Below are 23,184 nucleotides of genomic sequence, written 5' to 3' on the forward strand. Positions count from 1 at the left end.
CCACCCCTTTTCTGAAAAACTCATTACTAACCCACCCCTTGTTTATCATATAATCAAAAAACAACCATAAAAATAGCCAACCTTAGGCCAGGAGCGGTGGCTTCCGCCTGTAATCCCAGCACTCTGGGAGGCTGAGGCTTGCAGATCACCTGAAGTCAGGGGTTTGAGACCAGCCTGGCCAACATATAGTGAAAGCCCGTCTGTACTAAAAAATACAAAAGTTAGCCAGGTGCCGGGCGCGGTGGCTCACACCTGTAATCCCAGCACTTTGGGAGGACGAGACGGGTAGATCACGAGGTCAGGAGATCGAGACCCTCCTGGCTAACACGGTGAAACCCCGTCTCTACTAAAAATACAAAAAATTAGCCGGCCGTGTTGGCGGGCGCCTGTAGTCCCAGCTACTCGGGAGGCTAAGGCAGGAGAATGGCATGAACCTGGGAGGCGGAGGTTGCAGTGAGCCGAGATCGCGCCACTGCACTCCAGCTTGGGGGACAGAGCAAGACTCCATCTCAAAAAAAAAAAAAAAAAAGTTAGCCAGGCATGGTGGCACATGCCTGTAGTCCCAGCTACTTGGGAAGCTGAGGCAGGAGAATCACTTGAACGCTGGAGGTGGAAGTTGCAGTGAGCCAAGATCGTGCCATTTGCATTGCAGCCTGGATGACAGAGCAAGACTCCATCTCAAAAAAAAAAAAAAAAAAAAAAAAACGTTGAAAGAGGCCTGGAATCAGATGCCAACTTTATAATTTTTTTTTTTTTTTTTTTTTTTTTGAGAAGGAGTCTCGCTCTGTCGCCCAGGCTGGAGTGCAGTGGCGCAATCTCGGCTCACTGCAAGCTCCGCCTCCCGGGTTCACGCCATTCTCCTGCCTCAGCCTCTCCGACTAGGTGGGACTACAGGAGCCCGCCAACATGCCCGGCTAATTTTTTTGTAGTTTTAGTAGAGACGGGGTTTCACCGTGGTCTCGATCTCCTGACCTCGTGATCCGCCCGCCTCGGCCTCCCAAAGTGCTGGGATTACAAGCGTGAGCCACTGCGCCCGGCCGAGATGCCAACTTTAGATACTAGGGAAGTATTTTTTTTTTTTTAATCTCAGCTCACGGGAACCTCAGCCACCCAGGTTCAAGCCATTCTCCTGTCTCAGTCTCCTGAGTAGCTGGGATTACAGGCACGTGCCACCAAGCCCGGCTAACCTTTGTAGGGATGGGGTTTCACCATGTTGTCCAGGCTGGTCTCGAACTCTTTTTTTTTCTTAAACATTTTATTAATTTTATAGAGAGATTTCTTTTTGGCTTTTGTTCTGATCATTAGGAGAGTGGTTGAGGAGTACTGAATCCATCACTACTTTGATGACACAGGTAAGAGTCCAGATTCACATTTCCAGGTACCAAGAGTTCCCTCTAAATGCCACAATCAAGTCAGCCTTCATTTACATTTCTTTCTGCTGAACACAGCAATGCCCATTGGTATCTCTGAAGTGTAATCGCATCTTAAGTAAAGCAGCTGTTTGGAATTTAACGCTCCCCTTCTTTTTTGTCTTATAAACTGAACTGCATCTTCGTACTTCATTCCACATTCAATCAAAGCAAGTGCAACCAGCACAGGTGCCCTTCCCAATTCCGCAACACAATGCACTGCAACACAGAAACCTGGCTCTTCATGAAATTTGGTTTTTAACAGGTTTAACCAATCATCTACTATCTGATTAGGGGATGGAGCTCCATCATCAAATGGCTAATCTAGAACGTGGATTCCTTTTTTTCAATTGAAGCTTTATCATATGTAGCATCACAAACTCAAACCAAAGTCGTCACTCCATACTTCTTAAGTTCCTCTGTGAACTTGTTGAGAGTAGCATTGGTAGGGTTGTGAGTTATCAGAAAACGCATGTTCTCATAGGAGATCTCCACAGAGGCTAGACGGTTAATTATGGCGAATAAAAAGTGTGAGCGTGCGTGAGTGTGATGGGGAAAGTGAAAAAAAAATCAATACATCTTGAAATGTTTCACAACAGAAAACATTTAAAAGACCACTAAAATGCCTATTATCAATCGGTGTTTTCTGTATTCAACTTGTTTATTCCTTATGAAGCTTCTCTCTTCAAGATAAGCAAAGTATTTAGAATCCACTTGAATCCAAATTCAATTTGGGCCTCAATTTCTGCAGATAGATACCTTCGGACTCCAAAAAACTCAACTACATACAAAACTGAAGCAGCCTTTATTACATTTAGGCACTAGTGAGACAAGTTAAAAGTGTAGGTCACTTTCCACTTGTTTACTTGATTCTTAATTTTACTGGAGTCATTAACATATGCTTGCAAAAAAAAAAAAAAAAAAAAAAAGCCGGCTGGCCCGGTGGCTCACGCCTCTAATCCCAGCACTTTGGGAGGCCGAGGCGGGTGGATCACGAGGTCAGGAAATCGAGACCATCCTGGCTAACACGGTGAAACCCCATCTCTACTAAAAACACAAAAAATTAGCCGGGCGCAGTGGCGGGCGTCTGTAGTCCCAGCGACTCGGGAGGCTGAGGCAGGAGAATGGCCTGAACCAGGGAGGCAGAGCTTGCAGTGAGCCGAGATTGTGCCACTGCACTCCAGCCTGGGCGACAGAGGGAAACGCTGTCTCAAAAAAAAAAAAAAAAAAAAGAAAGAAAAAAAGAAAAGAAAAAAAAAGCCGCCGGGGTGCGGTGGCTCATGCCTGTAATCCCAGCACTTTGGGAGGCCAAGGAGGGTGGATAACGAGGTCAGGAGACGGAGACCATCCTGGCTAGCACGATGAAACCCCGTCTCTACTAAAAATACAAAAAATTAGCCGGGCGTAGTGGCGGGCGCCTGTGGTCCCAGCTGCTCAGGAGGCTGAGGCAGGAGAATGGCGTGAACCCGGGAGGCGGAGGTTGCAGTGAGCTGAGATCGCGCCACTGCACTCCAGCCTGGGCGACAGAGCGAGACGCCGTCTCAAAATAAATAAATAAATAAATAAATAAATAAATAAATAAATAAATAAATAAATAGCCAACTATTTCTGAGGCCAGTCTCGGTGTCTAGGAGTCTTCAAGGCAATGTTAATTATGCCACATAGAACCTCCAAGCTCACTTGTCAGCGAAAACGCTGTGCTGAGCCTGGCAGAAATCTGCTCTCACATTCAGAATCGCCATAAATGTGCAACGTATATTCCAACGAAAAACGCTGGCGAGCTGGGGACTGGGCATTGAAGTCCGGCGGCGGCGGGAGCGAGGAGGTGCCGCTCTCTTCAGTCACCTGGGCGGCGGCGGCTGCGGTAGCGGTGGAGGCGGCTGCGACGACTCCCCCCCCGAGCCTCGGAGCGCGACACCAGGCCGGCGGCGGCGGCGGCGCCTCTCCACGAGTCAGTTTTGCTGCTGCTGGGGCCGCCGCTGCGTCTCCTGCTGCCGCCGCTGCCCCCGCTGCCGCCGCTGCCCTGTGGCGTCGCCTCTCGCCGTGCCCGGCCGCCGCTGCCGCTCCCTCGAACCCTTGACCTTAAGTGATCCATCTACCTCAGCCTTCCAAAGTGCTGGGATTACTTCTAAATTCTCCAGACAAGTTTTGCCTCCAGATGGCCTGTTTGATGGCCAACAGGTGGTCTTTGCTCCTTAGATTGCTCCTTATCTAAATTGCTCAGATAAGAACTTTTTGTCTCCAGGGCCTGTTCGCTCTCTCACCTTTCTTAGGGTCTAGATTGGGACCCCTTTCCAGTAATAACTTTACAGATTGGGAAACAGAGCCAGAGACAGGAAATGACTTGGGCAAGATCAATAACTAGTAAGGAAAGCAGCTCCGGGCTAGAACCGGGAACTTCTGACTCCCAGAGCAGGGTTCTTGCTGCTCTTCCCCAGGCAGTGCAACTTGTCAGGCTGCCTATCTGATCAGGGAGGGCTTGAGTAAGGTTGCTCCGGGGCTGGGAGTGGCCGACTCTCTAGAAGGACTGCACTAGGTGTGCTAGATGTGGTGGCTACACCTGTAGTCACAGCACTTAAGGAGGCTGAGACAGGTGGAGCGCTTAAGTCCGGGAGTTCGAGACCAGCCTGGGTAACATGGAGAAACCCTGTCTCTACAAAAATCATCTGGGCACAGTGGCCTGTGTTTGTGGTCCCAGCTAGCTCCTCAGGAGGCTGAGACAGGAGGATGGCTTGAACCCAGGGGTTTGAGGCTGCAGTGAGACATGATCACACCACTGCACTCCAGGCCAGGCAACAGAGCCAGACCCTGACTCAAAAAAAAAAAATGTCTGGCCCATTGCAGTAGCCCCTGATCCTAGGAGGTTGAGGCAGGTGGATAACTTGAGTCTAGGAGTCCAAGACCAGCCTGGGCAACTTGGCAAAACCCCTTCTCTACAAAAAATACAAAGATTAGCCCAGCATGGTGGCATGCACCTGTGGTCCCAGCTACTCGGGAGGTTGAGAGGGTAGGCTCACTTGAGTCTAGGAGGTTGAGGCTGCAGTGAGTCCAGATGGCACCACAGCACTCCAGGCCAGGGACTGAGCAGGGTAACACATTATCGTCTGTTTGTTTATTTAAGGTTCTGTAAACAGTGGTTGTGGGAGGGAGGGGGAGATTCAGGGACACTGTGAGTGAAAGATTTTTATAATAGGGTCTTTAATACTGTTTGATCCTTTTTTTTTTTTTTTTTTTTTTTTTTTTTTTTTTTGAGATGGAGTCTCGCTCTGTTGCCCAGGCTGGAGTGCAGTGGCGCCATCTCCTGTCTCAGCATCCCAACTAGCGGGGACTACTGGCATGTCTTGGGGTGGGGGGAGGGGTCTCAAAAAAGAAAGAACTTACTGACAACAGCATAGGTTTGGAAAAGGAAAGTTTATTAGAAAGGAACACTGCAGCAGAGTGCAGCAGGTGCCTCCGCGGGAGGACTGAGTGCGCTGTGGTGGATTTTCCTTAGGGGCATGTATGCACCTTAAGGTGAGAGCTTAGGGTTGTAAAATGAGCTTCAGCATGACATAGAATGTACAGAAATTTTAGGTTGTGAGGGCAGAGCCCTCAGGAATGGGATTGGTGCCTTTGTAAGGGAGGCCAGAGAGAAAGCCCTACCCCCTTCTACCATGTGAAACCACAGTGAGAAGGCACAGCTTATTAAGCAGGAAGTAAGCCCTCACCAGACACTGAATCTATAAGCACCTTGATCTTGGACTTCCTAGCCTCCAGAAGTGTGAGAAATAAGTGTTTGTTGTATATTTAAAAAAAAAAAAAATGTATAGACATTTTAATTACTTATAAAAGTTGAAAAAGGCTTGGAATCAGATGCCGACTTTAAATACTAGGGAAGTTTTTTTTTTTGTTTTTCTTTTGAGACAGAGTCTCCCTCTGTCACCAAAGCTGCAGTGCAGTGGCCTGATCTCAGCTCACTGCAACCTCTGCCTGCTGGTTCAAGCAATTCTCCTGTCTTAGTCTCCTGAGTAGCTGGGATTACAGGCGTGCACCATCATGCCCGGCTAATTTTTGTAGGGAGGGTGTTTCATCATGTTGGCCAGGCTGGTCTCTCAACTGTTGACCTCAAGTGATCCACCTGCCTTGGCCTCCCAAAGTGCTGGGATTATAGGTGTGTGTGAGCCACTACACCTGGCCTTGATTACTTCTAAATTCCCCAGGCAAGGAGTTTTGCCTCCAGATGGCCTGTTTGATGGTCAACAGGTGGTCTTTGCTCTTTGGATTGCTCTTTTTTTTTTCTTTTTGAGATGGAGTTTTGCTCTGTCGCCCAGGCTGGAGTGCAGTGGTTCGATCTCTGCTCACTGCAAGCTCCGCCTCCCGGGTTCACGCCATTCTCCTGCCTCAGCCTCCCAAGTAGCTGGGACTACAGGAGCCTGCCACCACGCCCAGCTAATTTTTTGTATTTTTAGTAGAGACGAGGTTTCACCATGTTAGCCAGGATGGTCTCGATCTCCTGACCTAGTGATCCACCCGCCTCGGCCTCCCAAAGTGCTGGGATTGCTGTTTATCTAAATTGCTCAGATAAGAACTTTTTGTCTTGGGGGGGTGATTTTTGCTCTCCTCACCTTTCTTTGGGTCTGGATTGGGACCCCTTTCCAGTAACAATTTTACAGATTGGGAAACAGAGCCAGAGACAGGAAGTGAGTTGGGCAAGATCAATAATTAGTAAGGAAAGCACCTCTGGGCTAGAATCAGGAAGTCCTGACTCCCAGAGCAGGGTTCTTGCTGCTCTTCCCCAGGAAATGCAACTTGTCAGGCTGCCTATCTGATCGGGGAGGGCTTAAGTAAGGCTGCTCCAGGGCTGGGAGTGGCCGACTCTCTAGAAGGACTGCACTAGGTGTGCTAGATGTGGTGGCTCACACCTGTAGTCACAGCACTTAGGGAGGCTGAGGCAGGTGGAACACTTGAGTCCAGGAGTTCGAGACCAGCCTGGGTAACATGGAAAAACTCTGTCTCTACAAAAATCATCTGGGCACAGAGGCCTGTGTTTGTGGTCCCATCTAGCTCCTCAGTAGGCTGAGGTGGGAGGATGCCTTGAGCCCAGGGGTTTGAGGCTGCAGTGAGCCATGATCACACCACTGCACTCCAAGCAAGGCAACTGTTGGGAACAAGCCCCCCAAAATCTGGCCATAAACTGGCCCCAAAACTGGCCATAAACAAAATCTCTGCAGCACTGTGACATGTTCATGATGGACATAATGTCCACGCTGGAAGGTTGTCGGTTTACCGGAATGAGGGCAAGGAACACCTGGCCCGCCCAGGGTGGAAAACCGCTTAAAGGCATTCTTAAGCCACAAACAATAGCATGAACAATCTGTGCCTTAAGGACATGCTCCTGCTGCAGTTAACTAGCCCAACCTATTCCTTTAATTCGGCCCATTCCTTCGTTTCTCATAAGGGATACTTTTAGTTAATTTAATATCTATAGAAACAATGCTAATGACTGGCTTGCTGTTATTAAATATGTGGGTAAATCTCTGTTTGGGGCTCTCAGCTCTGAAGGCTGTGAGACCCCTGATTTCCCACTTCACACCTCTATATTTCTGTGTGTGGGTCTTTAATTCCTCTAGCGCCGCTGGGTTAGGGTCTCTCCGACCGAGCTGGTCTCGGCAGCAACAAAGCAAGACCCTGACTTAAAAAAAAAAAAAAAAAAAAGTCTAGCCCATTGCGGTGGCCCCTGATCCTAGGAGGTTCAGCAGGCGGATCACTTGAGTCTAGGAGTCCAAGACCAGCTTAGGCAACATGGCAAAACCCCTTCTCTACAAAAAAATACAAAGATTAGCTTGGCATGGTGGCATGCACCTGTGGTCTCGGCTACTAGGGAGGTTGAGAGGGGAGGATCGCTTGAGCCTGGGAGGTTGAGGCTGCAGTGAGCCCAAATGGCACCACAGCACTCCAGGCCAGGCAACAGAGCTACAGAGCAAGGTAACACATTATCATCTGTTTGCTTTTTTTTTTAAGGCTCTGTAAACAGTGGTTGTGGGAGGGAGGGGGAGATTCACACTGTGAGTGAAAGCCTTTATTTATTTATTTATTTATTTATTTGGTAACAGGGCCTTTAGTACTGTTTGATCGTCTTTTTTTTTGAGATGGAGTCTGGCTCTGTTCCCCATGGCTGGAGTACAGTGGCGCCATCTCCTGTCTCAGCCTTCCGTCAGCTAATGACAGTAGCTGGGACTACTGTCATGCATTGACTGGCTAATTTTTGTATTTTTAGTAGAGACGGAGTTTCGCCAGGCTGGTCTTGAACTCCTGAACTCAGGTGATCCACCCGCCTCGGCCTCCCAAAGTGCTGGTATTATAGGCATGAGCCACTGCCCAGCCTGAGTTGTGACACAACTCATTACTTTTCCAGTAGTGTGTGTGAAGCAAGTTGGCTGGGCTCTCTGCGTGCTCTCCAGCCCATCTGCTCATGCGCTCCAGAATACTCCAGGATTGCTTCGCCTCTGCCCGTCTAATCCAGTTGCCTGCCTATCACACAGCCCAGCTCAGATCCCAGCCCACCCTGCCAAAGGATGAATGAGTCCTTCCCGATCTGGCCACCAGAGAGCAGCCCACACCTAGGACATGCCTTGGGTAGGCTGAGGCTTGAGGAGGCAGGTCACTTTGATCTGAAATGCTGAGGTTGCCAGCTGGCTTTGAGGTCCAATGCCCCCTCTACCCAAGGTTCCTGGGGCAGAAAGAAGTACAGTCCCATCCAGTGAAGGTGGTGATAGACTTGTCCCCTATCTCTACAAAGCTTGGGACTCCCCAGGCCAAGGATGCCAAGGCCACCCTCTCCCACACTGGTTCTAGGACCTCAAGATGAGGGGCATTTCCTGGACTGGGGCACAGACTCATCAGACAGATGTCTGGGGTCCTGGGGTTCCGCAAGAGGGGGATCAGGGTAAAGGGCATATCTCTTAAAAACAGGAGCGGCTGGGTGCAGTGGCTCATGCCTGTAATCCCAGCACTTTGGGAGGCCAAGGCGGGCAGATCACGAGGTCAGGAGATCGAGACCATCCTGGCTAACATGGTGAAACCCCGTCTCTACTAAAAATACAAAAAATTAGCCGGGCGTGGTGGCGGGCGCCTGTAGTCCCAGCTATTCGGGAAGCTGAGGCAGGAGAATGGCATGAACCTAGGAGGCGGAGCTTGCAGTGAGCCGATATTGCGCCACTGCACTCCAGCCTGGGTGTCAGAGCGAGACTCTGTCTCAAAAAAACAAAAAACAGACAAACAAAAAAAACAGAAGCAAATGGCCAGGTGTGGTGGCTCACGCCTGTAATCACAGCACTTGGGAGGCTGAGGTGGGTGAATCACTTGAGGTCAGGAGTTACAGACCAGCCTGGCCAACATGGTGAAATCCCATCTCTACTAAAAATACAAGAAATTACCCAGGCGTGGTGGCAGGCACCTGTAGTCCCAGCAACTTGGGAGGCTGAGGCAAGAGAATCGCTTGAACCTGGAAGGCAGAGGTTGCAGTGAGCCAAGATCGCACTGTTGGACTCCAGCCTGGGCAACAAGAGCAAAACTCTGTCTCAAACAAAACAAAACAAAACAAAAACAAACAAAAAAAACCCCAGGAACAAATGGATGCAGCCATCCTGTTCCCCACCCCCTCCCACAGGGCTCTGGGACTTCCTGCACACTCCACAGCTCAGTCTTGGTCAGCGCATCTTTAGCTGGAAGCAGCCCAAGGCCACAAGATTCTGAGAACTCAGTCTAGCCAAGGACTCATTGGCCCTGCTTCCTCCCAGTTCATCAGAGAGACATGGGAGGAATTTCTTCCCAAGGAAGTCCTAGGCCACTCCCACTTTATTCAGATTATATGCCATAAAATTTACTAATGTAAGGCTGGGCGTGGTGGCTCACACCTGTAATCCCAGCACTTTGGAAGGCCGAGGCGGGCAGATCACGTGAGGTCAGGAGTTCGAGACCAGCCTGGCCAACATGGCCAAACCCTGTCTCTACTAAAAATACAAAAATTAGGGTGTGGTGCCGCATGCCAATAATCCCAGCTACTCAGGAGGCTGAGGCAGGAGAATCGCTTGAACTTGAGGAGGCGGAGGTTGCAGTGAGCGAAGATCGTGCCATTGCACTCCAGCCTGGGCAACAAAAGTGAAACTCCATCTCAGGAAAAAAAAAAAAATTAGCCGGGTGTGGTGGTGCGTGCCTGTAATCCCGGCTACTCAGGAGGCTGAGGTGGGAGAATCCTTTGAACCCGGGAGGCAGAGGTTGCAGTGAGCCAAGATTGTGCCACTGTACTCCAGCCTGGGCAACAGAGCAAGACTCCATTTCAAAAAAAAATTTACCAATGTAAAGTGTACGATTCAATGGGTTTTAGTATATTCACATAATTGTGCAGCCATCAGCAGCCTAACTTTACATTTTCATCATTCAAAAAGAAACTCCATACTCCTTAGGAGTCACTCCCCACTGTAACTCTCTCCCCAGCCCCATCTGGCACCCAGCTCCATCTGGCACCCAGCTCCATCCGGCACCCAGCTCCTGGTATCCACCAAATCTGTGTCTATGGGTTTGTCTATTCTAGACATTCCAGATACACGGAATCATAAATTGTTGGTCTTCTGTGGCTGGTTTTTGAGGTCCATTCATGATGTAGCATGTATCAGTACCTCATTCTTGTTAATTGTAGAATAATATCCATCATGCCCATCCCACCTTTTATTGATCCATTTATCAGCTGGTGGACATTGGGCTGTTTCCATTTTGAGGCTATTATGAATAATGCTGCCACGAACATTTGTGTGCAAGTTTTTGTGGGTATGATTTCATTTTTCTTGGGGTAGATAAGAAAGTGGAATTGCTGGGTCTTAGGTTAATTCTGTTTAATATTTTTTTTTGAGACAGAGTCTCACTCTGTCATCCAGGCTGAAGTGCAGTGGTGCGATTTCAGCTCACCGCAACCTCTGCCGCCAGGGTTCAAGAGATTCTCCTGCCTCAGCCTCCTGGGTAGCTGGGATTACAGGAAACTGCCACTGCGCCCGGCTAATTTTCATATTTTTAGTAGAGACGGGGTTTCACCATCTTGGCCAGGCTGGCCTTGAACTCCTGACCTCATGATCCACCCGCCTCGGCTTCCCAAAGTGCTGGGATTACAGGCATAAGCCACTGTGCCCAGCCAATTCTGTTTAATATTTTGAGGAACTGCCAGACTGCTTTCCAAAGCAGCTGTACCATTTTACATTCCCACCAGCAGTGAATTGGGGTTCCAATTTCTCCTTGCCAACACTTGTAATTTTCTTTCTTTCTTCATTTTTTTTGAGATGGAGTCTTGCTCTGTTGCCCAGGCTGGAGTGCAGTGGCACAATCTTGGCTCACTGCAAGCTCCGCCTCCCAGGTTCACGCCATTCTCCTGCCTCAGCCTCCCGAGTAGCTGGGACTATAGGCACCCACCACCACGGCTGGCTAATTTTTTGTATTTTTAGTAGAGACGGGGTTTCACCGTGTTAGCCAGGATGGTCTCGATCTCCTGACCTCGTGATCCACCTGCCTCGGCCTCCCAAAGTGCTGGGATTACAGGTGTGAGCCACCTTGCCCGGCTCAACACTTGTAATTTTCTTATTGCCTTTTTAGTGGGTGTGATGTGGTATCTCATTGTGGTTTTCATTTGCATTTCTGTAATGACTAATGGTGTTGATCATCTTTTCATGGCTTTATTGGCCATTCATATTGCTTACTTGGAGAAATGCCTATTCAAACCCTTTGCCCATTTAAAAAAACTGAGTTGTTTTTATTATTGGGTGTAAGAGTTACTTAGATATTCTAGATACAAGTCCCTTATCAGATATATGATCTACAAATATTTTCTTCTATGAGGGTTGTCTTTTCAGTTTCTAGATTCTGATCTTTGAAGCACAAACGCTTTTTTTTTCTTTTGAGATGGAGTTTCACTCTTGTCGCCCAGGCTGGAGTACAGTGGCATGACCTCGGTTCACTGCAACCTCTGCCTCCCGGGTTCAAGCGATTCTCCTGCCTCAGCCTCCCAAGTTGCTGCAATTACAGGCATGTGCCACCACACTCGGCTAATTGTTTGTATTTTTAGTAGAGACAGGGTTTCTCCATGTTGGCCAGGCTGGTCTTCAACTCCTGACCTCAGGTGATCCCCCTGCCTTGGCCTCCCAAAGTGCTGGGATTACAGGTGTGAGCCACCGTGCCCGGCGAAGCACAAAAGCTTTTAATTTTGCTGAAGCCTAACTTATCTATGTGTTTTTTTAAATTTTTTATCACTTGTGCTTTGAGTGTCATATCTAGAAATCACTGGCTAACTCAAGGTTAGGAAGATGTACTCCTATGGTTTCCCCTAAGAGTTTTATAGTTTTCATTTACATTTTAGGTCTGGAATCCACTTTGAGTTAATTTTTGCATATGGTGGGGATAGTCGCTCAAATTTGTTTCTCTGCATGTGGAAACCCCATTGTACCAGTGTCATTTGTTGAAAAAGAGAGATCTTTCCTCGTTGAGTTATCTTGACCGCTTTATCAAAAATCAAGTGACCATAAATGATAGGATTTATTCCTGGACTCTCAATTCGAATCCAGTGATTCCAAATATCTATTCTTATGAGGTCTTCCCTTCCCACTGAGCAGAAGCTAAGAGCTCAATGACCAGAGTTTCCACTCGGGACCTTATCTTTGAGGAGCTGGGTGGGGTGGGCCCCTCAGGGCCAACTCCAGGGACAGATGGCACTGTTAGGGAGGAGGAAGGGCTTTAGGCTAGGCTGGAACATGGAATGAACAAGGGGTTGTGGCCCCTTCACCTGTCTGGGGGCAATGGTGGTCAGCCTGCCCAGGTCATATTCCTGTGCAGCCCCTGCCCTGGAGGCCCCTGGAGGGAGGAGTGAAGAGGGAGGGCACCGAGAATGCAGTGCCTCACTAGGCAGTGGGGAGGGGGCCTCCTGCCCAGCCTGCCACCCTGGACGGTCTGCCTGCTCTCCGCCCTGCCGCCTGCCAATCCCAGCACCTCACATTCCCCAGCTGCCCTGAGGAACCTGTGTGGAGCCTCCACTTACACTAAGGCCAGGGGTATCAGGGCTCAACATAGCCAGGCCACTGGGCCCTGGAGGGCACACTTGGAGAAGAGGGAGAGGCGGGTGGGGAGATACCCAGTGCCCCTCTGCCCCCATGCTGTCTGGATGTGCAATGAGTGAAGGGGAGACGAAGATGGGCCGCCCAGTCCCCTCTTCCCACAGGTAGTGTCTGCAGAGCTGACTTGGATCCTTTGAGTAGGAAGGTGCCTGGGAAACTTGGGACAAGGTGAGAATTTCCCAAACCAACTGCCCAGCCAGGCCTACTGAAGCTGTGGCCTTTGACAGAAGGAAAAGCAGCAATGCTGGAGGAGGGAGGCGAAGGTCAGGGGTCCAGAGGGGCTCAAGACGGCTGAGCCTGGAGCGACACAGGGGCTGTGGGCACAGTGACAGGCAGCCTTTCTGGGGGAGTCAAACATACTTTATTCAACATAGGAATGTCTGAACAGGAGGGCCTTGGGCAGGGTTCCCTGAACTCTGCTTCAAACCCCACTGGAAACAGAGCAAAAATCATCACAAAAACCCGGGACACCAGGGCAAGGGGGCTGCACAAGGTCGGGTCAGGTCACAGAGGGCCAGCACACAGTGGCCCTGCCCAAGGCCAGCCCAGCCTGGAAGACGGGATGAAGGCTCCAGGCAGCTCATTCAGAAAAGCCAGGGTGGGCAGAGGGCACCAGCCTGGCCCACTCAGGGAATTATTTCTATCACTGAAAGCAGTGGGGATTAACTTAGCCAGGGCTGCCACGCCAGCACATGATTACAAGGTTCGGGGTGACGGGGAGGAAGCCCCTTGGCAGGACTGTGCAGCCCTCAAAGCCACATGCACGGCAGCCCTGCCAATGGCTTCCAAACAGCAAACCATCAGTGACACTCACCTTCCCTGCCCAGGACACCCCTCCTGAGACCTGGGGCCAGTGTGGTGAGGAGGGGGCACTGGGGGCAGAGCCAGGCAGGCTGCAGGCAGAACCAAGAGGACCCCAGTCCCACATTGAAGACATCATGATTGGGGGTGGGGAAGATCTCAGGGTCTCCACCAGGGAAGAGTATCAGTCTGTACCCTCGGCCCGAGGGTGTGCTTGTGGGCAGGGCCCATGCAAGGCCTAGGAAGAAGCCACCCCGGGAAAGGGAAGCCCTGTGCACTGCGGAGCAGCCAAGACCTCTGTTCCAAGCACTCCCGGCTGTGCTATGTAGTGCAGGGCATGAATGGGGAGAGAGGAGAGGATGGGAGTGCAAGGTGGGGTCAGAAAGGCGGTGTTGATATCCTATGACCCCTGGGAGTGACAGGGAGAAGCCACTCATGATGGCCTAGTTGGGTCCAGCTGAATGCCTGATTAACAAGCACGAGAGGGGGGTGGGCAAAAGACGCAAATATCATCTTTCTGGACCCACCCCTGCTAATCCAAGAGTGGGACGCGTTACCAGTGTCCCCTTCTAGGGGAGAACCTGTATTGCTCCCCCCACTACTCCTGCTAGAAACTACGGTGGCAGATGCAGGGAACTCAAAGTCTAGATGTGAATGGCATGGGTGCTCCGTCCATCTACAATGCACGGGGAAGATGAAAGGGCTTTGGGATGGCGTGGGAATGCAGACTGGCTCACCACCAGGAGGTGGGAAGGGCTGTCTGGATGGATGGAGGCTAAGAGGGCAAGGCTGGTGCCCAGTGGGTATGAGTGACAGCCAGAAAATCACTACACTACACACAAAGCTAGGGGCGGTGGGAGACCCAGGGAGGACTATTCTGTCTAAATGACTCACAGACGAGGTAACACGAATGAACTGGTGCCCACAGATCACAACCAATGGGCAGAGAAGCACAGCTGATCACTGTGGGGGGAGGCGGGAGGGCAGCATGGGGCACACGGCCCTCACAGGGACTCACTCTTCAAACTTCCCTTCCCGAATATGCTCGAAGGAGAAGGGTAAGAACTTGAAACCGGTCCCGCTGTAGAATTTATTCTGGAACTCAACCCTGGAGAAAGAGAAGAAAGCTGTCATTCAATAGAAACTTTGTGAAACTTTCTGGGACTTCACAGTTGGGCCAGAAAGATGCCCCGTACCCACCTCGCCCCGAGCCTCCCTTCCCTGGGGGAGCTGGAGAAAGCCCAGAGTGCAGAGATCCCACTTTTAAGGCCTGGGACTCGCCTCAGCAACAGTTTGACGTATGGAGGAAGGGATTTGCCCTCAGTTCCCAATCTTGCTCTGTCCTGCCGAGCAGTGTGTTTATGCACAACTCTCTGTAGAGAGGCATGTGCAAAAAAAGTTCAGTTAGCTTGAGCCTAACATTGTTAATGAGCAAGTGGCCCCCAACGCCCCCTCCTGGCAGGGGATCACACAGCCCAACTCTAAGGGAAGCCCCTCCAGGGACCCTGGGCAAGCACCTCTGTTTGCTTGTTATTTTTCCTGGGGGGAGCTAGAAGGGCGAGCTTGGAGTGAATGTTGAAGGCTTTCCATTTAAGGAAGGAAATTCCAAGGAAAGAGGGGGAGTTAGGAGGGGAAGTCTTCTCAAAGCAATGGCAAAAATAATCTCCAACCACAAAAACATCTGAGAAAGAATTCTTCTCTTGGGGACTAAAAAGAAAAAGCCTGAGCTCCCTTCCCAGCAGTTCAGCATCCACGCCTGATGGTCTCTGCGGGGCTCTTTCACTCTCAGGGAGGGCGGGAGGAAGACTGTCCCATAAGCAGAGCGAGGCTGCTTGGCTGTGCTTCCTCCCGCAAACTCACCCTGGACAGCTGCCCAGCAACCAAACCACACCAAATAAGGGCAGAAAAATGCATGATTCAGAGGATAAAAAGGCCAAGGAGAGCTGCCCTGAGGAATAGTTTCCACATGGTGCTGTGTGACCCTGGAGGCACCAGAGCCCCTGTAAGAACAGGCAGGGGTGGGGGCTGGGGCAGGCTCCAGGTGACAGGCCACGTGCAGAGTGAGGGCTTTGAGGAGCTTTAAAGCTTCAGGAACCCTCTAGTTCCCTCACTCAGCTTTTACAAATGGAGATTCCTCCCTCTAAGCCAAGAAGGCAGGAGTTAAAGAGAACAGGGGCTGGGAGGTGGCTGGGGCCCAAAGGTTACAGACTGTTTGCCAGTGGCATTGGGAGTTCCTCAGGGGCCCCTTCACTGGGGTGCAGGCTGAGGAGCACCCCCTTGGAGAAGAGCACAACAGAATTTTCTGAGTGGGAGTAAAAGCAGTCAGCTTTCTTCCCCACATCCCCACATTCCACAGGGGTGGGCCAAGGTCCTCCAGGAAAAACAGGACTCAGGAGGGGGAGGACACAGAGCTTCCAACTGACGTTAGCTGAGGGTTCCTGTCAGAACAATCCAAACCAGGACCTGGATTCACCCACATCCCGACACCCCACCAAAACTACTTCCCCAAGTTCCAGCTACTGAGACCACCTCTGAGGGAACGCGGTGGGGCCTAGGGGTGGGTTCCTGTTTCTCACCCACTTGTGTTAGGTTTGAATTCTTCATGTTGAATAGACTGTGTTCCCATGTGGCAAGGGTTATTTCAGAACAGCTGAAAAGAGATTTACGTGTCCCCTTTTCATTCAACAATATATAGCGAGAGAGTAGACAAGTCACCTGAGGGTCCCAGGCCATTACCTAGGAGTGAATGTCAGCCTTGGTGGGGTATGCTGACCCCCAAATCCAGTGAGGTGTCCAGAACTCTGACCCCCACCCCCTCCTGGCTAATCACAAAACCATTCTAATCTTCAAACTGGGCAAATGGAGCAGCAGCTTTGTTTTCAGATGCCTGTGGGGGCACCACCCTTTTCTTGGCACCCCTCCCGTCACCTTATCTACCCATGGGGCCCAGCAAGGAGGAAGAGGGATATATGCCTGGGAGGGGCACATCAGTTGTACTGTGTGAGCAGAGAGGTGGCCTCCCTGACATACTGCCTGATACTGCCCCTCCCACCAGCTGCTGCTTTAGAGACTTAAGAGCAGCCAGAACTGGGACATCTTGGGTCTATCTTGAGGTCAGCCTGATTTCACCTCCTTCCCTGGCCACCCTCACCCCAACCCCGCAGCACAAAGCTGGAAAGCAATTTCCCTGCTAGTCTCCCCACTCTCTCCCGCTGAACTGGGGAAATGTGTGCTTCCTGAGAAAGTACAAACATGAAGTTCCCCATCTGCCATCCTAGGTTCTTCCTTCTTTTTGGGCCTCTCCACTGATCTGCTCAGGGAGCCTCCAAGGTCTCGCCATGCCCCAAGCCACTGAAATGCACCTCTAGAATTCAACAGCTGTGAGGAGAGCCTCAGGAAGCCAGATGAGTGTCTCTATCATGTCTTCCAGCTCCAGCACTTGGCAAAGGCCACCTGGTGACTCAGAGGGATTAACTGGGGCCAAAATATATCATTTGTACCACGTAACAGGAACTCTTGTTTCCTCGAGTGAGTGAAGTAGGAAGGAGGAAGGAGTCTTGGGGCCACTTCCCTTTCCTGGTGGGGGTTGTGACTGACGGCAGGCAGTCTGGAAAGACAATTCTGGGCTGAGCTGTTTATGTAGCCCATTCTGCCACTCTCTGTGCAGTTCAGGGCCTAGAACGCACATCGTCTGATGGCCTGAATATCAGGGCAATGATGGCAGCCTGGAACTACATTTCAAGAGTTCTGAGTTCTCCTGGGCAGCCATTCCCTCAACTGCTCCATGCTGTCATGCCGTGGCAACACTGCATTCCTAACAAGAAGCTGGTCCCCGATTCTGTCCCTTTAATCACCACCCAATCTGTGAGTGTACAAGTGGGTGTACATCTATGTGTATGTGGAATTCGCTAGGTAAGGAGAGACCAGGTTCCTTGGAAGGTAGGCCCTGGGGCAACAGTTCTGCATAAAAATCAGTTTGATGTTTACAGTGATAACTACAATCAAATCCCTGTCTCATGCCTTCTCTGAGGAAGAAAAGATGTCTAATTGTGGTAGGTAAGAAGCTAAGCATACTTCATGTGGCAGGAGGGAGGAAAAGAGAGAGAGAAAACTCAGGAGACAGAATTAGCAGATTAATACATTAACCTGCTCACTGTTTTCAAACACATCACCCCCCCTTCCTATGATGCTGCATGAATCTCACACTAGTGGTTTATATGTTATCAAATCAAATGTTTTTCTTATTGTCCCCACTGAAGAGACCAGAACTTGTATAATGGGGCAGCCCTTGAATCAGGAAACAGCAGGGATAAAGTGGGAGGTATGAGGATGCCTAGGCTGGATGCCAGGAAGAACAGTAGCACCATCTCTACAGCTGGTTCAGCAGCCCCAGAGGCTCCACCCCTCGTAAGAGGGCCACAGCTCAGAACACCGCCTCCTGCAGTCCTGGGCCACAGGGAAGATCCAGGCATTCTGGACACACAACCGCATTTTGCCAGGAGGGGGCGCACAAGCACCAATTTCATTCACTCCTGTTTTAGTGGTGGGGGAGGCGCCCCACTCGTGTCACAGGGACAGCCCTCCAAAGACGAGATTCTGAAAGTTGCACAAAGGAGGTTTGCACTGCTTTTTCCTCTCCTACCCAATACTCCTATTGCCAAAATAAATACGACATATACGGGGAGGCTGTTCCTTGCAAACAGCACCTGAGGGCATTCTGATGGTATCCTCTGCCTCCTTTGGGGTCTCCTTTCACTCTAGACAGGCTAAAAGCAGTTTCTTTATGGGGGACCCCAGGCAGACACCCTCTCTCTAGGGCATCCCAGTTTTTTTGTTTTGTTTTGTTTTGTTTTTTGGGGTGGAGTCTCGGTCTGTCGCCCAGGCTGGAGTGCAGTGGTGCGATCTCGGCTCACTGCAACCTCCATCTCCTGGGTTCAGGCGATTCTCCTGCCTCAGCCTCCTGAGCAGCTGGGGTTACAGGCGCCCACCACCACGCCCAGCTAATGTTTGCATTTTTAGTAGAGATGGGGTCTCACCATGTTGTCCAGGCTGGTCTCGAACTCCTGACCTCAGGTGATCCACCTGCCTTGGCCTCCCAAAATGCTGGGATTATAGGTGTGAGCCACCGCACCCAGTAAGGGCATCCCATTTTTAAGCAGAGCAGCCATGACCCATCCTAGAGCACCTGCTTTTGCTATGGCAGCACTTGGTGTGTGCATTACTTCCTGCTTGCTCACAGTAACCTTGGCAGTGAATGTTCTGCTCAGGTCCCCTGCCTGGTGTGACAGAGCTGGAATTCCAACCCAGGTCACCCGATTCGGAAGCCTGCTGTGCTGCCACTCATCACTTCAGTTCAGGGGGACATGGAAAGACACAGGGAAGCCACAGGTGAGTCTGAGGAGGAAGCAATCTTCTGGCAACAAAACGAGGCTCAAGCCCAGGTGACCTTGCTCTGCAACAATGCCTTGCTCCCGCCCTGCCCAGGGAGGAGATGACTGGCTACCTATGTGGGCTGGAATCAAGGTGAGGTGGTCACTGTTCCCTCAAACCCAGGGCTCAAGGGACAGGAGTGAAAAGAAAAGAAAGGAGGCCAAGGGGCAAGAAAAAGTGAGTCCTCAGAGGTTCTCGTGCACTGAGGAGGGCTGAGGAAGTGCGCTTGGGGTGTCGGCTGATAAGCTTAGAACAGGGGGGCCAGCCAGATGAGCTGGGTGGGGAGGAGGGAGGCCAGGAGGGAGAGAGCCAGGCCAGAGGAAGCCACGTCTACTGACGCAGCAGGGCTTTTGAAGAAGAGTGCACCCTAGCCACGTCTTGCCCTTCCATGCCTCACTCTCCACCTATCATTCAGAAAAACCCACAGCTGAATCTTTGAGGAGGCTCAGGGGTCACCCAGCCATGAGAAAAATCAAAGATAAAGGGGAGTGGGGAAGGAGTTTCTCAGGTTCAGATGCTGAATTTTCTTCAGGTTTTGAGAACGAAGAGAGACATTCATAGTCCTCTTCTGGCCTTGAGATCATGAACACTACAGAGCATCCCATCCAGGGGCCTCTAAGGCACACCAGTGAGTCAGACCCCTATGCTTGTAAAACAGGAGGAGTGTGTGAGTGCTCCTCTGGGGAGAGGGGCCAGAACTTCCAGAGACATTGGGGTTTTGAGACCCCCAAAAAGAGAATCACAACATAAAGGAGGAAATAGAGACCCAAAGAAGTGGAGTCTGAGGTGGAACAGCCACGGAAAATACAGACTGCCCCAGTTTTTAGTATAAGCATATCCCATGTACATTTGGGAAATACTCATACTAAAAACATTATTTGTTGTTTATGTGAAATACACCCTGTATTTTTATTTTTTTATTTTTATTTTTTTTTGAGACCGAGTTTCGCTCTTGTTGCCCAGGCAGGAGTGCAATGGCGCGATCTTGGCTCAATGCAACCTCTGCTTCCTGGGTTCAAGCGATTCTCCTGCCTCAGCCTCCCAAGTAGCTGAGATTCCAGGCATGCACCACCATGCCTGGCTAATTTTTTTGTATTTTTAGTAGAAACAGGGTTTCTCCATGTTGGTCAGACTGGTCTCGAATTCCCGACCTCAGGTGATCCACCCGCCTCAGCCTCCCAAAGTGCTGGGATTACAGGAGTGAACCACCGCACCCGGCCCCCAACCACCACCCCCCCCCTTTTTTTTTTGAGACAGTCTTGCTCTGTTGCCCAGGCTGGAGTGCTGTGGCACAATCTCAGCTCACCGCAACCCCTGCCTCCTGGGTTTAAGAGATTCTTTCCTGCCTCAGCCTCCCGAGTAGCTGGGATTACAGGCACGTGCCACCACACCTGGCTAATTTTTGTATTTTTAGTAGAGACGGGGTTTTACCATGTTGGCCAGGCTGGTCTCGAATTCCTGACCTCAGGTGATTCACCTGCCTCAGCCTCCCAAAGTGCTAGGATTACAGGCGTGAGCCACCACGCCCAGCCACACTGTACTTTTATGTGCTAAATCTGGCAATGCTGGTTTGAGGTGGTCACAGCCCAGATCACACCCCTGCTCTCCCAGTCCCAGAGGCTGAACTCATGCTCTCTCCACACAGAGCCATTAAGAGTCACAAGCTTCATTAAAGAAAACAAACAGAACCACCCCAAACCTGTCCGTCTGAAGAAGCTGCGTGAGCGTACAGACCTCCACCCTATAGAGCCAGGAATCCCTCTGGCCCACAATGGAGCTGCCAGGGGTCCAACTCAAAGACCCCTGGCACAATGACAGAACAAAGAGGACAAAGCTGGGGTGCAGTGTGCTCTAGGCTTTCCTGCACTTAATATCCATTCCAGAACTGCTTCCACTGTTCTGAAGACAGAAGAGTTACACATCAGAGAGAAAACCAGGAACCCTAAGACCCCAGCAGCCCCTCTAAGCCAAAATCAGGAGCACTGGGGACAGCTAAAGGCAGGGAGTGGGATCTGACACCACTCACCAGGGACCTCTCCCTAGAGTCTAGGGAAGGCTGAGCTGTGCTTTTCTATGACCATTTTCTGAAACCCAGTGGCAAAGCCAGTGCTGGGGTGTCCTGAGGTGAAGCTAGTGCAGGGCCAGCTCATCTTTCCTGCACAAAGCTGCAGGGCTGTGTGTGGGAGAAAAGCTGCCCTCTCACCGCAGCTGAGGACACATCCACCCCCATGCCCCCCCTGCCCCACTGCCCCTCACCAGTGTAAGCGCAGTGCGTGGAGAAAGGCCGAGAGGCCCTCCATGATCAGGAGGATGGCCACGGTCAGGGTGGCAAAGGCAGTGAAGAAGAAGAACAGCACCAAACCTCCCGCCAAGCTCTTCACGCTCAGGCCGATGTGGATCACCATGGTCCAAAGCACCTCAGACAGCTCTGGGGAATGGGAGACACAAAATCCAGTGCAGTTTGGCAAGAGGCAGCTGTAGGCCATGAATTTTGCTCTGCCATCCCCCCCGCTCTAGGGTTCCCTGGATCCTGGCCTCCCACTGCCTTAGTGGGACCACCATGCAGAGCTAACCTGGCACAAGTGCCGAGCCTCCTGTCTGTACTCATTCTCCTTGGGTTCAGGAACCTGAATAATTCCAGAACCTTCATGTAATTTCCATTCGACTTAAGCCCCCCAACTGAGAGTGCGCCCACAGAGGGGCAAACTAGAGTTCTGGAGCCCGGAGAGAGGTACTCACGCGCATGAGCGAGGCTGAGGGCCCAGAGCCGCAAGTAGGAGGCAGTGTTGGAGATGCAGCCCAGGCAGTACTCGATGGTGTGGATGGCCTGGTGGACCATGGTGTCCCCAAAGTCAAACTGTCGTGGGAGGAAACCAGAGAGAAGATATAAGGCTAGGAGGGGAACGTGCAGGCATTCTGAGTTGTGGCTACTTGGCGCTTTGGACCTGGGCCAAGGCAGGGGACTGCACTTCCCATGGCTGGCACCTCAACTTTGGAGGGGCCAGAAGCACCCAGTGTTGAGCTCAGGTGGTGATTTTGGCAATGCCTTCCCCAGAAATCCTGCCTGGCTTAGCCCTCACCTGGGACACCTCCATTCTCCTCAATACACTACATTTTGAATTAACTACATCTTAATAAGGTTCTTTTCAACACATTTGTTCTTCTCCCTCTGGGGCTCTGTGCTCAAGAGAGGAGTGTGTGCTGAGTTGATGGCACTCTGTTGGGAAAGTGACTGTCTGGGTCTGGGACCCTAAGGACCTGCAGGAGGGCAGGAAGGGATTTTCCCCAGAGTGCACTTCAGGAGACGGGCTCTCAACCCGGACACTGTCCTGAGAAGACTAGGCCTATACAGCCACTTTACTTATTTTTTATTTTATTTTATTTTATTTTATTTATTTATTTATTTTTTGAGACGGAGTCTTGCTCTGTCGCCCAGGCTGGAGTGCAGTGGCGCATCTCGGCTCACTGCAGGCTCCGCCTCCCGGGTTCATGCCATTCTGCTGCCTCAGCCTCCCGCGTAGCTGGGACTACAGGCGCCCGCCAACACGCCCGGCTAATTTTTTTGTATTTTTAGTAGAGACTGGGTTTCACCGTGTTAGCCAGGATGGTCTCGATCTCCTGACCTCGTGATCCGCCCGCTTCGGCCTCCCAAAGTGCTGGGATTACAGGCTTGAGCCACCGCACCCGGCCACACTTTACTTATTTTTACAGCTTTTTGGGAGCAAGATAACCTTCTTTTTCTTTTGTGACTTCTAAAGAGATTACACGGTGAATTTTTTTTTCCCTACATGATTTCACCACCATGCACAGGGAAATCCTGACAAAGTTTACAAATTTCCACATGGGTTAAGGCCAAACAGCGTATCTGTTTGGGTTAAGGCCAAATAGCACATCTCCAGTTTCTTGTTTGTTTTCATTTTCCTCAAGCTCCCTTTGTCCCAGTTTTCCTTTCAATACCAAGAATTATTTCCAGAATAAAGGAATGGGCTGGAACAAGCTCTTGGGAGTGCACTTTCAGGATTGCTCCAAGCACAGTCAGGGGTGAATGCGAGCTTCTGAATTTGGTATATTCTGGAAGCCCCAGGTACTTTCCCTGGGCCTCTCACTCTGTCAAGCTGACCAAAGACCAGGAGGTGCTCCCTTATGGGGCTTCCCCCACAGAGCCCAGACCAGAATCCTCTGAGCTTTCAGACACTCCTGAGGGCTCAGTGGCCTCCCCATCAGCCGCTGCCCTCAGGTCAGGGTCTATTTTTCACCGCAGTTCCTTTCAAAACCCACGTGATTCCACTCCCAAAGGACACCAGAAATGCCTTGGGAAATCACTGAGAACATGGGGATGGGAGAAAGTGGCTCGGCTGGTAAAGCCACAACAGCCCAGGCCACAGGGGTGCAGCCAGCCTGGAGGGAGCTGGCTC

The 23,184-nt window shown here is 51.0% G+C and overlaps 1 protein-coding gene and 1 pseudogene across 11 annotated transcripts in view; both read right to left on the reverse strand.

Moving 5' to 3' along the window:
• Positions 1-1,233: 1,233 nt before the first annotated feature.
• LOC100603505 lies at positions 1,234-1,931 on the reverse strand (annotated as a pseudogene).
• A 10,949-nt stretch (positions 1,932-12,880) lies between these two features.
• ATP6V0A1 (ATPase H+ transporting V0 subunit a1) overlaps positions 12,881-23,184 on the reverse strand; it is a 67,935-nt gene continuing 57,631 nt past the window's right edge. For 5 of the 11 annotated variants that reach the window (XM_030808287.1, XM_030808290.1, XM_030808288.1 and 2 more), the window contains 4 exons: positions 21,509-21,626; positions 21,026-21,197; positions 15,916-15,989; positions 12,881-14,447 (listed from right to left, as the gene is read on the reverse strand). In XM_030808287.1, coding sequence (XP_030664147.1) covers positions 14,344-14,447; positions 15,916-15,989; positions 21,026-21,197; positions 21,509-21,626 — 468 coding nt within the window. In that variant the 3' untranslated portion in view covers positions 12,881-14,343. The remainder of the gene's footprint in view (positions 14,448-15,915; positions 15,990-21,025; positions 21,198-21,508; positions 21,627-23,184) is intronic. The other 6 variants (XM_030808294.1, XM_030808293.1, XM_030808291.1 and 3 more) reach the window with 2 other exon arrangements.

The sequence above is a fragment of the Nomascus leucogenys genome, unplaced genomic scaffold (assembly GCF_006542625.1).
Source record: "Nomascus leucogenys isolate Asia unplaced genomic scaffold, Asia_NLE_v1 Super-Scaffold_285, whole genome shotgun sequence".
In the NCBI taxonomy this organism is placed as follows: domain Eukaryota; kingdom Metazoa; phylum Chordata; class Mammalia; order Primates; family Hylobatidae; genus Nomascus; species Nomascus leucogenys.